Genomic DNA, 16574 nt, shown 5'->3' with positions numbered 1-16574 from the left:
TGTAATTTCCTCTTAGTTAATGTGCCTTCGTAAACTCAAATCAGTTTAATTCAATTGAATTCAAGTTTAATTGTTGTTCAACCATACTTGAATACAGCCAAATGAATGCGTTTCAAGGGCCAAGGTGCAAAACACTGTACCAACAGTCACACACAAGATCACCATCATGGGATAAAATAGTTCCAACATCCTGTGACTTAGAAAATACAAGGATGCAGAATATGAATGTACATAATCCAGGACTCCCCGCACGCACCCCCCCCCCCATACCCTGGATCATCTGTCGACCAGTTTTCACCCCCCTAGGCAGCATCACGGCTTTGAGGCCCCATCCTTCATTATACAAGCACATATAGGATATTAGTAAAAACACAGCCACACAAGTATATCTGATTATTGTCCAGAACCCTCGGTCCATCAACTATAACTGTACTACACTGCTTCTAGTAGTGCGTGCTGGCTTGGGCGCCTCTCCGCTGGCGGCTGGAAAGCAAGTGCCCCCCGCAGCTTGAGGCCCGAGTCCATTGAGTACAGCCCAAAAAAAATCTGCAATTGACCACAGCAGAGCTTCTCTTCCACCGAGTGAAACTCTGGGAGGGCAGTGCCAGCTTCCGGGCGGCTGCAAACAGACAACACTGTGGCTTCAGGTCTAGTTCTCGCTATGACCGAGGCCAGGCAGCTCCCCCGTCATCCGCACCTGCTCTCATCCAATAAATCAGTGAATCGAGCTTGAGGCATACCAGATTAACAATGTCCTAAAGGGTCTTGCAATCGCAAGAAGAGTGACCATGACTGCTCTTGACTGTGAGCCTCCACTGGCTAGGCAGCAGCACAATGCACAGCTTCTTCATTATTTTCCGCCAGCAAGCAACTCGTTGATGGAGTAGACCTGCAGTACTTAATGTGTAGCAGGACCTTGTGATCATTGGAAGTATGTTTAAGTAGAATAGTGGCACCTTCTGTTGACCTTGTAGAAGCCACTGTGACCAGTCGTGACACCATCTTGCCAGAAGACTTAATTTTGTTCTTCAGGTTTTGCTCTGATGATTCAGCATGTGGCATTCTCTCTGATTATTTTTTTTTTAAAAAGCAGTACTATGTTACCACAAGAGATTCTGAAGATGCCTGACTTGCTCCAGCATTTTGTGTGTGATTCTCCGTCAACAATTATCCATGCCTTCAGTGGTGTACCTGTGGCCAGAGGGATCACAAAACGGTGCCTGGAGCTGCCTTATTTTCCCTTTCCTTGCTCATTGATATTTCTCATTACCTGAGCCTGGAAATTATCAACTTTCAAATAAATGAAACTTAGTATCACCTCTGGTTCTCATTTTTAATTCCAGTACTTCCTCACAGGTTACCCACTGTGGTTCCTCAGAACCACCACTCATTGTTAGTCTTTTGCTCATTAATTATTCAAGGAAATTTTTATTCTTTTACTTGTTTTCATTTTATTTGTACATCTAAGTTTTAACTACACACCTTTGCTTTCTATAATCCAAAGACCTAGAAACCTGAAAATGTTTAATGTTTAAATCACATAATAATTAGGAATTTAAATTCAGTTAAGTAAACAAGTCTGTAACTGCAGCTAGTCTCAATAATGGTGATTATGAAACTTTTCTAACCAGATCCTTTAGCCCTCTCCTCGCTTCAACAAAGAAACTGCTTCTCCAGCCCACTGGTTAATGTACCAGTAATTGTCCCCATCAAGCCATTTCAACTTATCCGAAACAATTATTGCCCTTAAAGCAACACACATCAAAGTTGCTGGTGAACGCAGCAGGCCAGGCAGCATCTATAGGAAGAGGCGCAGTCGACGTTTCAGGCCGAGACCCTTCGTCAGGACTAACTGAAGGAAGAGTGAGTAAGGGATTTGAAAGCTGGAGCTTTCAAATCCCTTACTCACTCTTCCTTCAGTTAGTCCTGACGAAGGGTCTCGGCCTGAAACGTCGACTGCGCCTCTTCCTATAGATGCTGCCTGGCCTGCTGCGTTCACCAGCAACTTTGATGTGTGTTGCTTGAATTTCCAGCATCTGCAGAATTCCTGTTGTTTGCAATTATTTCCCTTGTTTGGTAATCATGCAGGATATCCCTGCTGTTTGTGCCTCTCTCTTTCCCGGTTCTGATGAAGAGTTGCAGACTGTTGACTGTTCCAGCTCCCGCACTCACTGATGAAGGCAAGTGTGCCCAACAGCACCAATTCCACATTGTTTACCTGTGTTCCTGCTTTCAATTCCTGTACCTATACCTGACGAGTCTCTCCAAGGTACTGCCATTCACTGTGAATGTGCTCCCTTGACTTAACTTGCCAAAATGCAACTTCTCACACTTGTCTGAATTAAATTGGGCCTGCCATCCCTTAAGTGATTTATGATCACTTCCACAAAAATTGTGCTTGTGTCTTGAGAAATATCTGTCAGTGCCTTCTCCACACAACCTCCCTCCCCAAAAAACTGAGTATCATAGCACTATCTTTAGTGACCTGACGCAATCCTGTCCAGCCCTGCATATCTAAATCACTCACTGCTTTTGTACTCAGAACCCCTTATCTTTCCTCTACACTTGATTAATGTTGGGCTTTAATTGGAGCTGATATTGTAACATACTATTGCTGTAACTTGACACAGCTGGTGGAAGGAATGTACCAATATGAATTCCACGCTGAATGCCTTGCAGTGCTTGTACTCGTGAGAATTCAATGTTGAATGAACATTTTGGAGTGTTCGAGTGATGATGTGTCTCCAACACAGGTGATCTCTCTTGGAGTTACGGGCCAGTGAAAACTGAGCACCTAAATACAGACAGTGTCTGTCAGGAGTGCTGGAATCACTGCAAAGTCAGTTGGAAATTTCATGGGCACAGGAAGAGCTTTAAGACCTTAGTGGGATATGCATATTAGGATGAAAGGGTTCTTGTATTTCAATATTTAATGTAGAGTGATGTATTTAACAAGTACATGTATTTTTAATTTTTGAGGTCAATCAGATACTGCAGCTTTAAATCTTTGGTATGGCATTAATTGCAACTGTCTAACTCTTGTTAATTTGTCTTGTTAGGTGCTGTTGGTGATGTTGAAATGCAGGAACATTATGATGAGTTCTTTGAGGTAAGCAACCTCTCCTTTGAATAGTGGATGGTATGGAAGGCATAAGCTATTCTGCAGTGGTCCATCTGTCACTTTATCCTCCAACTTTGGTCTTTTTTTATTAACCTAGTAAAATCTCATGGTGGTACATTGCACAACCAGGCCCTTCAGCCATCACATTAATGCTGACCATTGTACCATAAATTCAGACAAACAGATTAAAATGTTTTGTCTGTGCATGGAAATTCTGGCACAAGAGTACTAATTTAGTCAAGATACCCCATATGAACCTTAACACTCCTCTTGCCCCCACATTTACCCACCCTCACCTTTTCCCCTTTTTCCAGCTATCTGCCTTATCCTAAATCCTGTGCTTTATTTGCCTATATGAACACCACCCAGTGAATCTCTGCTGGCTCCTAGTTCCTCAGAATTGTTCCTGCATTTCACAATGAAGTATAGATCGTAGAATTGTTATGGCAAGAAGATGACCATTTAATCCACTGAGTTTTGGCTAGTTCTGTGGTACACAATTCCACACTCCCATTCCCTTTTCCTATAGACATTGTCCCCTCTAAAAAGTAATTAAAATCATGAAGTCATACTCCGGACAGTAAGTGACTGTGTAAATCTATCCATTACAGAAGTTTTGAGTTGTGTCCTGTTGAGAGGGTTTAAACTGAAATTTATGATTCGTGAAAAGATCCTTGATTGATCAGGGCATGAAGAGACATGGGGGACGGCAGGAGATTGGGGCTGAGAGGGAAAATGGATCAACAGTGATGAAATGGCAGAGCAGACTTGATGGGCCAAGTAGCTTAATTTTGTTCCTACATCTTATACTCTTAATGTAATTATTTAAATTTAAATTTTCCAGCTGCCATGGTTGGAGTATAACTTATGCAATAACATTGAATTAATGGTTCAGTACTTTGTAGCTTAAATCTTTCTTTAAAAGTGACTTCACAGGTAGATAGGGTCGTAAAGAAAGCTTTTGGCACATTGGCCTTCATAGTTCAAAGTATTGAGTACAGAAGATGGGAGGTTATGTTGAAGTTCTATAAGATGTTGGTTAGGCTGAATTTTGAGTATTGTGAGCATTTCTGGTCACCTACCTACAGCAAAGATAACAATAGGCTTGAAAGAGAGCAGCAAAAAATTACAAGAATGCTACCAGGACTTGAGGACCTGAGAACTACAGAAAGGTTTCAATAGGTTAGGATTTTATTCCATGGAGTGGAGGAGAATGAGGGGAGATCTGATAGAGGTATACAGAATTACGAGGGGTGTAGATAGGGTAAATGCTTGTAAGTTTTCCCTCGGGTTGGGTGGGACTACAACTAGGGGTCAGGTTAAGAGTGAAAGATGAAACATTCAAGGGGAAATCTGAAGGAGAGCTTCTTTACTCAGAGCTGCTGATACAAGTGGTAGATGTGGGTTTGATTTCAACATTTAGGGGAAGTTTCATTTGGTACATGGATGAGAGAGGTATGGTCCAGGTGCAGGTAGATGAGACTAGGCTGCCATAGGAGCTGTTTCTGTGCTATACTGCTCAATGACTATTTCCAAATCATTCATTTTGTTCACCATTATTAAATCGCCCTTCGAACAACTTTACTCCAAGAGTAACCCCAGCTTCTCCAAACCAACCAAGTATTTCTTCTGTAGAACTATCCCCAGAAATCTTTCTGCAAGTTCTCTAGGACCATCAAATTATTCCTTCTATTTCTGTCCGAACTATTTAGTATAGGGACAGTGTAGCCCTTTGGAGTTGGTTCTGAACATGATGACCAGTTAAACTAGTCCCTTTTGCCTCTCCATGACCCATATGGCTCTATTTCCTGCGTATCCATTTGTCTGCTTCTGTTGTCATCCTGGCAGTGTGTTCCAAAAGGTTACTATTGTCTGGATAAAAACAAATTGTACATCTTTAAATTTTACCCTCTTAAATGCATAACCTCAGTATCTGACATTTCTGCCGTGTGGAAAAAGATTCTTTTTATGCACCCTATCAATGCATGTCATGAATTTTTAAACTTCCATCAGGTTCCTCAGCCTCCGGTGCTCCATGTTTGTCCAACCTCTCCTCATAGCTAATAACCTCTAACCAGATAACCCTCTCCACATTCTCTCTGTAATGGGGTGACTGGAACTGCACACAATACTCCAGCTGGGGCCTAATAGTTTTACGCAGGTGCAGCATGACTTCCTGTAACTGTACGTTCCCTGTCATTTGACCTTCCAAAGTGCAGCACTTCACATTTGCCTGGATTCAACTCCATAGCGACACATGGTCTGTTATTCTACTCTATCCTTTGACATTTTTCTTCGGTAACTATAACTGCAGGTCTCTTATCGTATGCAAACTTACTAACCCATCCATTTACATTTTTGACCAAATTATTTTTGTGTGTCACAAACAACAGAGGATCCAGTACTGGTCCCTGAGGAACACTCACAGGCAGGCTAACACTTATCACAACCCACTGTCACCTATAACAAGCTAATTTGTACAGGCTGTTTTACATTTTAACCGTTAACTCTAAAGCTATGATGGAGGTTGTTGAATGAACAGACAATGTGATTATTATCACATCATAGGATATTTCTCTCATTGCTTAGTTCTGGTATCTCTTGGTACATGTTAGAGAATTATGCAACAGGATTGATGGTCATGAGTCTGCACCTGACTCCAGTTGATACCTGAATGGAGAGGACGTACCACCCTCTGTTAGGGATTATGATGCCACTCTCTCTCCACGCTGAACGGTTAACTATTGTGCTTTGCTGTATCTGTAGGAGGTCTTCACAGAAATGGAGGAAAAGTATGGTGAAATTGAAGAGATGAATGTGTGTGACAATCTGGGTGATCACCTGGTTGGAAATGTCTATGTAAAGGTGAGAATTTTGAAATTTTTAAATCCCATTTTCCGATCATGGAAGTCCAGTAGTGCTTGAATTGAATTGACTTTATTTCTTACATCCTTCACATACATGAGTAAAAATCATTATGATACGTCTGTCTAAATATCTTTAGGCCTACCATGCTGTGCCCTCTGGTCCTAAACTCTCAAACTATAGGAGATGTCCTCCTCACATACGCTTTATCTAGGCCTTTCAATATTCAATTGGTTTCAGTGAGATCCCCTCCCTCATTCTTCTGAACTCCAGCAAGTGCAGACCCAGAACCATCAAATGCTCCTCATACATTAACCCCTTCATTACTGAAATCATTCTCGTGATCCTATCCAATGCCAGCACATCTTTTCTTTGATAAGTTACTTCCTCAGCGATTCAGAAACAACTTCTTTCCCTCTGCCATCCAATTTCTGAATGAACATTGAACCTATGAACACAACCTCACTACTTTTTTTTACTTTTGTTTATTTTTTGCACAACTTATTTCAACTGTTTACTAGGCACATATATACTTCCTATAATTCAGTATTTTTCTCTGTATTTGGCATGCATTTTCCTTCTTCTTTATTTCTGCTCAGCTAGGTAGAGATGACAGGCAGGATGATGCCATGCTCCTCTTGCAGGATGTGGGAAGGCAGGGAGACCTCCAGTATCCTTGATCACTACAACTGCGAGAAGTGCATTCAGCTACAGCTTCTAACAATTCATGTTAAGGAGCTGGAGATCGAACTGGATAAATTCTGGAGGCTGAAGGGGTGATAGATAGTTACACCCAAGGTTAGGACACAGGAAACTGGGTGACAGTCAGGAAGGGGAAAGCGGTGAAGGAGCCAGTGCAGAGTACCCCTGTGGCCATCCCCCTCAACAGCACTTTGGATACTGTCAGGTGGGGGTGAGCTAACAAGAAAGTCACAGTGGTCATGTTTCTGGCACTGAGTGTGCCTCTGTGACTCGGATGGGAAGAAGTAAGAAGAGGCATACTGAGGTGATAGAGATTTGTTAGTTGGGGGAATGGACAGGAGGTTCTGTAGGCCAGATTGAGATTTCTGCAGGGTATATTGCCTCCCGGGTGACACGGTCTGGGATATTGGAGATCGAGTCCGCAGTGGGAGGGTGAACAGCCAGAAGTCGCGGTCCATGTAGATACAGTTAACATGGGTAGGACAAGCGATGAGGTTCTGCTTGGGGAGTTCAGAGAGTTAGGTGTTAGGTTACAGGCAGGACTTCCAGGGTTGTGATCGCAGGATTGCTACCCGTGTCACGTGCTAGAACTAGACTATGTAGTTTAATATGTGGCTAAAGAGTTGATGTGGGAGGGAGGGCATAAGATTTTTGAGCTGTCTTCCAGAGAAGGTGGGATGTTTGCACTCGAACTGGAGGGGGCTAATGTACTAGCGAGAAGGTTTGTTAATGTTACATGGAGGGGTTTAAACAAGAATTGTAGAGGAATGGGAACCAAAGTGTCAGAACAATTGGTGGAGAGGTTGTGGAGGCAGATGCTGACAAGACCTCAGACAAAGTTAGGAATTAAAAGGTTGAGCATGGTGCGACAATATCAAAAAGGGTGTTTATAAGACTGAAGGTGTTGAATCTGAATGCAGAATAAAGTAGGTAAACGCGCTATGAGGTTATCTATTTTGTATACTGTGTGCACTCAAATATAACCTCTTCAGTCTTGCTTTCATTATCCTTTTCCATTTTGTCCCCATGTTAGACTTCAACTGCCTGCAATTTTTCCCTATCACCTGCCTGACCTTCCTGGCAGTCTCTCTGCACACTCTTATCTAGACTGTAAGACATAGCAGAATTGGGCCATTCAGCCCATTGAGTCTGCTCCGCCATTCCATCATGGCTGATCCTGGATCCCACTCAACCCCATACACCTGCCCTCTCATCATATCCTTTGATTCCCTGGCCGATGGGGAAACTATTAACTTCTACCTTAAATATACCCCGGGACTTGGCCTCCGGCACAGTCTGTGGCAGAGCATTCCACAGATTTACTACTCTGACAAAAAAAAAATTCCTCCTTACCTCTGTTCTAAAAGGTCACCTCTCAGTTTGAGGCTGTGCCGTCTAGTTCTGGATACGCCCAATATAGGAAACATCCTCTCCACATGCACCCTATCTAGTCCTTTCAACATTTAGTAGGTTTCAATGAGATCTCCCCACATTCTTCTAAATTCCAGTGAGTACAGGCCCAAAGCTGCCAAATGCTCCTCATAGGTTAACCACTTCAATCCCAGAATCATCCTCATGAACCTCCTCTGGACCCTGTAATGACAACATATCCATTCTAAGAAAGGGGCACAAGACTGTTGATAATACTTCAAGTGCAGTACATGGAGCTTAGAAAACTACAGGGCTATGGGTAACCGGAGGTAATTTCTAAAGTAAGTACGTGTTCGGCACAGCATTGTCAGCCAAAGGGCTTGTATTGTGCTGTAGGTTTTCTGTGTTTCTATGCAGACTAACTGGTGTCTTATAAAGGCTCAGCATTAGCTCCTTGCTTTCATATTCTATTCCCCTTGAAATAAATGCCAACATTATATTTGCCGCCTTTACCACAGACTCAACCTGTAAATTAACCTTCTGGGAGTCTTGTACGAGAACCATCTTGCTTTTTACTTACTCGAAGGATTCTTAACACATTTGTCAGGCAAGATTTCCCTTCACAGAAACCATGCTGACTTTGACTTGTTTTATCATTAGACTCCTAATACCTTAAAACCTCATCCTTAACAATAGACTCCAACACTTTCCCAGCCACTGAGGTTAGGCTAACTGACCTATAGTTTCCCTTCTTTTGCCTTCCTCACTTCTTAAAGAATGGGGTGACATTTGCAATCTTCCAGTCTTCCTGGACAATGCCAGAATCAAGTGATTCTTGAAACATCATGACCAATGCATCCAATGAATCTTCAGCAACCTCTCTCAGGACTCTGGGATGTAGTCCATCTGGTCCAGGTGACTTATCCACGCTAAGACTTTTGAGTTTGTGTAGCATTTTTTCCTTTGTAATAACAATAGTACTCACTCCTGCTCCCTGACACTCACTCTGGTGCACTGCTAGTGTCTTCCACTGAAGACAGATTCAAAGTACATATTAAGTTTTATCTTTCATTTCTTTGTCTCCCTTTACTACCTCACCAGCATCATTTTCCAATGGTCTAATATCAACTCACTTCCCTTTTACTCTTTATATAACTGAAAAAACTTCTGGTATCCTTTATAGTTTTGGGGCTAGTTTGCCTTCATATTTCATCTTTTCCCTTATAGCTTTTTTTAGTTGCCTTTTGTTGGATTTTAAAAGCGTCCCAATCACTCAATTTTGCTACCTTGTGTGCCCTTTCCTTGGCTTTTATGCTGTCCTTAACCTCCCTTGTCAGCCACAGTTGCCTACCCCTGCCTTTTGAGAACAACTTCGTCTGTGAGACATGTCTATCCTGCGCCTTGTGAACTATTCCCAGAAACTTCAGTCATCCCTGCCAGAATCCTCCTCCAATCCACCTGGGCAGTCTCCTCTCTCGTGCTTCTGTACTTCCCATTATTCCATTGCGATACTGATACTTATGACTTACACTTCTTCCTCTCAAACTGCAGTATGAATTCAATCATATTGTGATCACTACCTCCTCAGGGTTCCTTTACATTAAGCTGACTAATAAGTTCTGGGTTATGACACAACACTCAATCTCAGATAGCCTTTCCCCGAGTAGACTCAAGCACAAGCTACTCTAAAATACCATCTTGTAGGCATTCAACAAATTTCTTCTCTTGTGATCCAACACCAAGCCAATGATCTCAATCCCCTTCCATATTGAAGTCCCCTATTACAATTGTGTCATTACCCTCATTATGGGCCTTCGCAATCTCAACCCCACATGTGTGGGCAGGTAAGAAGATGTCAGAGAGGAAACTGGGAATGGGGTTGGTGAAGGTGGATAAATCGATATTCATGCCATCAGGGTGGAGGTTACCGAGATGTAATATAAGGTTTTGCTCCTCCTCCAACCTGAGTGTGGCCTTATTGTGGCAGTAGAGGAGTCCATGGACTGACATCTCGGAATGGGAAGCAGAATTGAAATGGGTGGCCACCGGGAGATCCCTTTTTTCTGGTAAATGGTGCTCGGCAAAGCAATCTCCCAGTCTACATTGGGTCGCACTAATATACAGGACGCCACACATCGAGCATCGGATACAGTAGATTTTTTTTAGTGTGTCGCACCAGGCTGTCAGCCATTCTTGTCTGGCGCATGGTGTCAGGATTTCTTTCGGATTAACTGGGTTACGATATGAACGTTCCTGACTTGACCCTATTTTTTTTACGAGGCCGAGTGGCTAGCTCGATGCTTAACCCGGCATGGATGGAAAGTGTGCTCGGGGGGTGGCCCGACTGAGTTTCAAAGGTACATTTAATGTCAGAGAAATGTATACAATATACATCCCAAAATGCTTTTTCTTTGCAACTATCCACGAAAAGAGGAGTGTCCCAAAGAATGAGTGACAGTTAAATGTTAGAACCCCAAAGTACCGGCTCCCCTCCCTCCTATGTGTAAGCGATAGCAAGCAACAATCTCCCTTCCCCCACCAGCAAAAAAAAAGGCATTGGCACCCGCCACCAAGCACTCAAGTGTGCAGCAAATCAACAACAAAGAAACAGACTTGCAGTACTCCAAAGACTTGTGTTTCACACAGTAGTCGACATACCACAGGCTTTCTCCCTAATAAGGGTGAAAGGGGTGTCTCCATTTCACAGCAAGAGAGGAGACATAACAAGGAACTGGCTGGTTTACGATGTTAAAAGTCCGTTGCGTCGCTTTTTCTGAGCTCTGTGCCCAAAGATCTCAGGTCTCCGGGCACATAGCCAAAGATCTTCCAGCCCCCACAACACACTGGTCTGGAACACCAACCTTCGATCCGCCCATCTCCAGAGCCCCGAGATCCTAGGCTTCCAAAGGTGAACGAAATTCTTAGGCCGCGCCCTTGGCATGTTAGATAACGGCCAGTCATGATAGCCCGGGTCCCATTCCTACAAAGAACCAAAGTCAGCATGTAACTCCAAGTCAGGGTCTTTAAAAGAACCCAGAAAGGGGAAAATACAGATGGAAATAGATCTGTTTCCAAAGATGCAAGCAAAGGAGGTCGCCGTTTAGCGCCATCTTGACTAAGCTTCCCCTTCCTTATACACTTCTATCAAATCACCTTGCCCTCCTTCACTCTAAAGCCAAAAGCCTTAGCTCACTCAACGTTTCCTCATAAAACATGCTGTCTAATCTAGATGGGGTTCAACCCGGAGAAGTGTGAGGTGGTACACTTTGGAAGGACAAACTCCAAGGCAGAGTACAAAGTAAATGGCAGGATACTTGGTAGTGTGGAGGAGCAGAGGGATCTCGGAGTATATGTCCACAGATCCCTGAAAGTTGCCTCACAGGTGGATAGGGTAGTTAAGAAAGCTTATGGGGTGTTAGCTTTCATAAGTCGAGGGATAGAGTTTAAGAGTCGCGATGTAATGATGCAGCTCTATAAAACTCTGGTTAGGCCACATTTGGAGTACTGTGTCCGGTTCTGGTCGCCTCACTATAGGAAGGATGTGGAAACATTGGAAAGGGTACAGAGATTAACCAGGATGCTGCCTGGTTTAGAGAGTATGGATTATGATCAGAGATTAAGGGAGCTAGGGCTTTACTCTTTGGAGAGGAGGAGGATGAGAGGAGACATGATAGAGGTATACAAGATAATAAGAGGAATAGATAGAGTGGATAGCTAACGCCTCTTCCCCAGGGCACCACTGCTCAGTACAAGAGGACATGGCTTTAAGGTAAGGGGTGGGAAGTTCAAGGGGGATATTAGAGGAAGGTATTTTACTGTGCTGTACTATTCTATTCTAGGCAGTATCCTGGTAAATCTCCTCTGCACCCTCTCTGAGGCTTCTATATCCTCCCTGTAACGAGGCAACCAGAATTTAATGCAGTATTCCAAGAGTGGTATCACCAGGGTTTTGTCGAGCAGTGACATTTATTTATTTAGCGATACAGCATGGAGTAAGCCCTTCTGGACTTTCAAGCCACGCTGCCCCAGCAACTCCCAGCAAACACAATTAACCCTAACCTAATCATGGGACAATTGACATTGACTAATTAATCTACCCAGTATGTCTTTGGACTGTGGGAGGAAACCAGAGCACATGGGGGGAAATCCATGCATTCCACAGGAAGGACATACAGACACTCTTTACAGAACAGCGCCTGAACTGAACACCAAACTCTACAACACCCGGATCTGTAATACCATTGTGCTAACTTAGTCCCCCGAATAATGAAGGCCAACATCCTGATTACCGTTTTAACCATCCTATCAACTTGTATGGCAACTTTGAGGGATCTACAGACTGGCAACACAAAATCTCTCTGTTCCTTTGTAGTTAAGAATTCTGCTATTAACCCTGTATTCTGCCTTCCAAAGTGCATCACTTCATACTTTTCCTTATAGGGGTGTATAAAATCATGGGGGGCAGATGAAGAGTGGATTGCATAGTCTTTTACCCCAGAGTAGAGGAAATCGAAAAGAAGAGAGGTGAGAGGGGAGAGATTGAGTAGTATGCGTGGTTTGTTAACTATGGAATCAGCTGCCAGAAGGGGTTGAGGCAATTAATTCAACAACATTTAATAGGGTTAGGGACAGGAAAGGTTCAGGGGGATTTTAGCCAAACACAGGCAAATGGGAATAGCTTACAATTATCTTCATTGGCACAGATCATTTGGGTTGAAGGGCTGTTTCCGTGCTGATGACTAATTAGACCACGCGGTCATAAGATATCGGAACAGAATTAGGCCATTTGGTCCATCAAGTCTGCTTCACCATTTCATCATGGCTGATCCATTTTTCCATTCAGCCCCAATCTTCTACCTTCCCTACTACCATATCCCTTCCTGCCCTCACCAATCAAGAACCTCCGCCTCTGCCTTAAATATACATAATGACTTGACCTCCATAGCTGGCTATGGCAACGAATGCCACAGATTTGCCACTCTCAGGCTAAAGAAATTCCTCTACATCTCCGTTCTAAAAGGACACCCTTCTATTCTGAGGCTGTCCCCTCTGGTCTTAGACTCCCCCACCATAGGAAACATCACATCCACTCAATCAAGGCCTTTCACTATTTGATAGGTTTCAATTAGGTCACCCCTCATTCTTCTGATTTCTAGTGAATACAGGCCCAGAGCCATCAAACTCTCTTCATATGACAAGTTGTTCCATCCAGGAATCATTTTTGTGAACTTCCTTTGAACCCTCTCCAGTTTCAGCACATTCTTTCTAAGATAATGCGCCTATACCTGTTCACAATACCTCAACTGAGGCCTCACTAGTGCTTTCTAAATCTCAACATTACATCCTTGCTTTTATAGTCTAGTCCACTTGAAATGAATGCTAAGATCACATTTGCCTTCAAACTAACCTGCAAACTAACCTTCAAGGAATCCTGCACAAGGACTTCCAAGTACCTTTGCACCTCTGTTATTTGTATTTTTTCTCCTTTCATTTCTTTGCCCATTCTCCTAATCCGTCTTAAGTCTTCTGTAGCCTGTCTACTTGCAGGTACTCAAAACTACCTCCCCCTCACCTATCTTCATATTGTTCATGAACTTTGCAACAAAGCCATTAATTCTGTCATCCAAGTCATTGACATATAGCATAAAAAGCAGCCCCAACACAGACTCCTGTGGAATACCACTAGTCACTGGCAGCCAACCAGAACAAGCTCCCTTTATTCTCACTCTTTGCCTCCTGCCAATCAGCCACTGCTTCAATGCCAGGATCTTTCCTGTAATACCATGGTATCATAACTTGCTAAGCAGCCTACTGTGTGGCACCTTGTCAAAGACCTACTGAAAATCCAAGTACACAAAATCAACCGATTCTCCTTTGTCGATCCTGCTTGTTATTTCTTCAAAGATTCCGGATGTGAGTCCCATTCTCCCACTCTGTTTTAGTTTCGCCATGAAGAAGATGCAGAAAAGGCGGTGAATGATCTAAACAACCGCTGGTTTAATGGACAGCCTATCCATGCAGAGCTCTCACCCGTGACTGATTTCAGAGAAGCCTGTTGCAGACAGTATGAAATGGGGTGAGTATTCACTTCTGTTACACAGCTCTAAATTTTGTCTCCCAAAAATAAGTTGAAATACAGTGATTCAGTAACATACTAGGCGGTAACCAGTAAGAGAGGTTCTAACTGTGACACTCAAATGCATTGTTAAATTGGTTTATTATTGTCACATGTACAGTGAAAATCATTGTTTTACATGTCATCCACACACTTATTTCATTGCAGTACAATTAGCAACAAGGCGTGATCAGGAGTGTGGTGCACTGGTCTCCTCAGCAGGAAGATAGAGAGCCTATCAACATGGTGTCATGACAGCAATCTTTCCTTGAGTCAACAAATCAAAAAGTGCAGGAAGGGGTGGTGCACATGCTCCTGTTTACATCATCTTCACTAAGAACAATTCCACCATCTCTCAGTTATTATGTGTGGGAAAAGTAATGCTGTTCCTTTACCATCACTGGGTCTAAACCTCGAACTGCTTCTCCAACAACATCGTGGCGGCATCTTCACCAGGAGGACTGTAGTAATAGAAGGCAGAAGCTCACTCCCACCTTCTCGAGGGCATTAAATGTAGGTCATGCCATTGAAGTCCAGATCATCAGAAGTGTTTGTGTCAAAAATCAAATGGCAGCATCAAAACCCTTCCTTGTACCTGCAGATGATCCCGATCTCCTCTGTATGGTGGTGTGAACAATTTGCAGAAACATAGTATGGTTCAAACTCTAGATAGCAGCACCTGCGAGCTGCTGCCTTTGTTTAGATTGTCAAGACGGACTTTAAAAACTGTACCATCAATGTAGCATCTGCCATGAAAGAGTTAGCTCTGTGTCTGTACGTGCGATAAGATATGCCTGTTCCAGAGTGCTTCCAATTCTTCAGACTGATTGCAGTGTCACTGGTATTGGCGTTACGTTAATGCACTGCTTCTTGCTGGACTGTTAATCCAGTCAAGAGACAGGTGCTCAGATCCCACAGAGCAGCTGCAGAATTTAAATTCTGGTAAATGAAAGAAAGCTAGTCTTGGCACTGGAAAACAAATTGCCTCGTGATTGTAAAATCTAATCGGTTTGTGCTCGTGACTCCAGAATCATCAGTGTTGTTCATTCTTATGAGTTCAAAAGTGATGTAATTCAGTCCAAAACTAGGGTTCGAAATGTAAGAAGACATAACTTTAATAGAATTAGAAGAAATATGGCTGTGATTGGTTGGGGTGGAACATTGAATAAGTAGTGGTTAGAACATAGAATAGTACAGCACAGTACAGGCCCTTCGGCCCACAATGTTGTGCCGACCCTCAAACCCTGGCTCCCATATAAGCCCCCACCTTGGATTCCTCCATATACCTGTCTAGTAGTCTCTTAAACTTCACTAGTGTGTCTGCCTCCACCACTGACTCAGGCAGTGCATTCCATGCACCAACCACTCTCTGAGTAAAAAATCTTCCTCTAATATCCCCCTTGAACTTTTCACCCCTTACCTTAAAGCCATGTCCTCTTGTACTGAGCAGTGGTGCCCTGGGGAAGAGGCGCTGGCTATCCACTCTATCTATTCCTCTTATTACCTTGTACATCTCTATCATGTCTCCTCTCATCCTCCTTCTCTCCAAAGAGTAAAGCCCTAGCTCCCTTAATCTCTGATCATAATGCATACTTTCTAAACTAGGCAGCATCCTGGTAAATCTCCTCTGTACCCTTTCCAATGCTTCCACATCCTTCCTATAGTGAGGTGACCAGAACTGGACACAGTACTCCAAGTGTGGCCTAACCAGAGTTTTTAAACTCTATCCCTCGACTTATGAAAGCTAACACTCCATAAGCTTTCTTAACTACCCTATCTACCTGTGAGGCAACTTTCAAGGATCTGTGGACAAAAATTTGCATTATTGGCAAAAATCTCCCTAAACCCACAAGAGGACACGTGGGCTGTCCATGGCTGCAGGACGTCAAAGATAGTATTAAATACAGTTGCTGGAAATAACAATGTGGCTGCTGATTGTGAGCATTAGAACCTGGCAAAGGAGAACCAAGAGCTTGATGACACTAAAGAGTAAAATAGCAGCAGTGGGTGGAAAAGGAAGCAGATTGGAGAGAAAGATGGCAGGAGGAATTAAGCAACAGCATCAATAAGTGCTGAAATGGAGAAGGAGGCAGAGGAATTAAACAATGACTTGTGCCTTCAGAGACAAAAACAGCTGTAGGAACAACAGAGCCATGGGTCCAGTGAGGATGAGGAACTGGAGAAATTATTACTGAAACTCCAGTAACTCTCAGGCTACTCCCCACATTTCCCACATATCATAACACACATGAATTGGGATTTGTGAATAGTTTTATGGAGTTTGACTATGTTAATTAGAGTACCAGCATGCTTCAGGTAAAATCTGATGAATTGCATCCCAGAGTTGTGGAAGAGATGGTTATAGAGGTAGTGAACATTATCTTCATCTCAAATTCTGAG

General features: G+C 43.1%; 1 protein-coding gene across 4 annotated transcripts in view; it reads left to right on the top strand.

The window, feature by feature from the left end:
• The window catches only part of u2af1 (U2 small nuclear RNA auxiliary factor 1), an 84449-nt gene that overhangs the window by 44587 nt on the left and 23288 nt on the right, over window positions 1-16574 (top strand). For all 4 annotated transcript variants that reach the window (XM_063050200.1, XM_063050198.1, XM_063050201.1 and 1 more), the window contains exons 4-6: window positions 3060-3109; window positions 5888-5986; window positions 14002-14135. In XM_063050200.1, the coding sequence (XP_062906270.1) occupies window positions 3060-3109; window positions 5888-5986; window positions 14002-14135 (283 nt within the window). The remainder of the gene's footprint in view (window positions 1-3059; window positions 3110-5887; window positions 5987-14001; window positions 14136-16574) is intronic.

The sequence above is a fragment of the Mobula hypostoma genome, chromosome 6, assembly GCF_963921235.1.
Source record: "Mobula hypostoma chromosome 6, sMobHyp1.1, whole genome shotgun sequence".
NCBI classification, from domain to species: domain Eukaryota; kingdom Metazoa; phylum Chordata; class Chondrichthyes; order Myliobatiformes; family Myliobatidae; genus Mobula; species Mobula hypostoma.
Note: the sequence above shows the minus strand (reverse complement) of the source record. Positions and strands in the feature narration are given on the sequence as shown.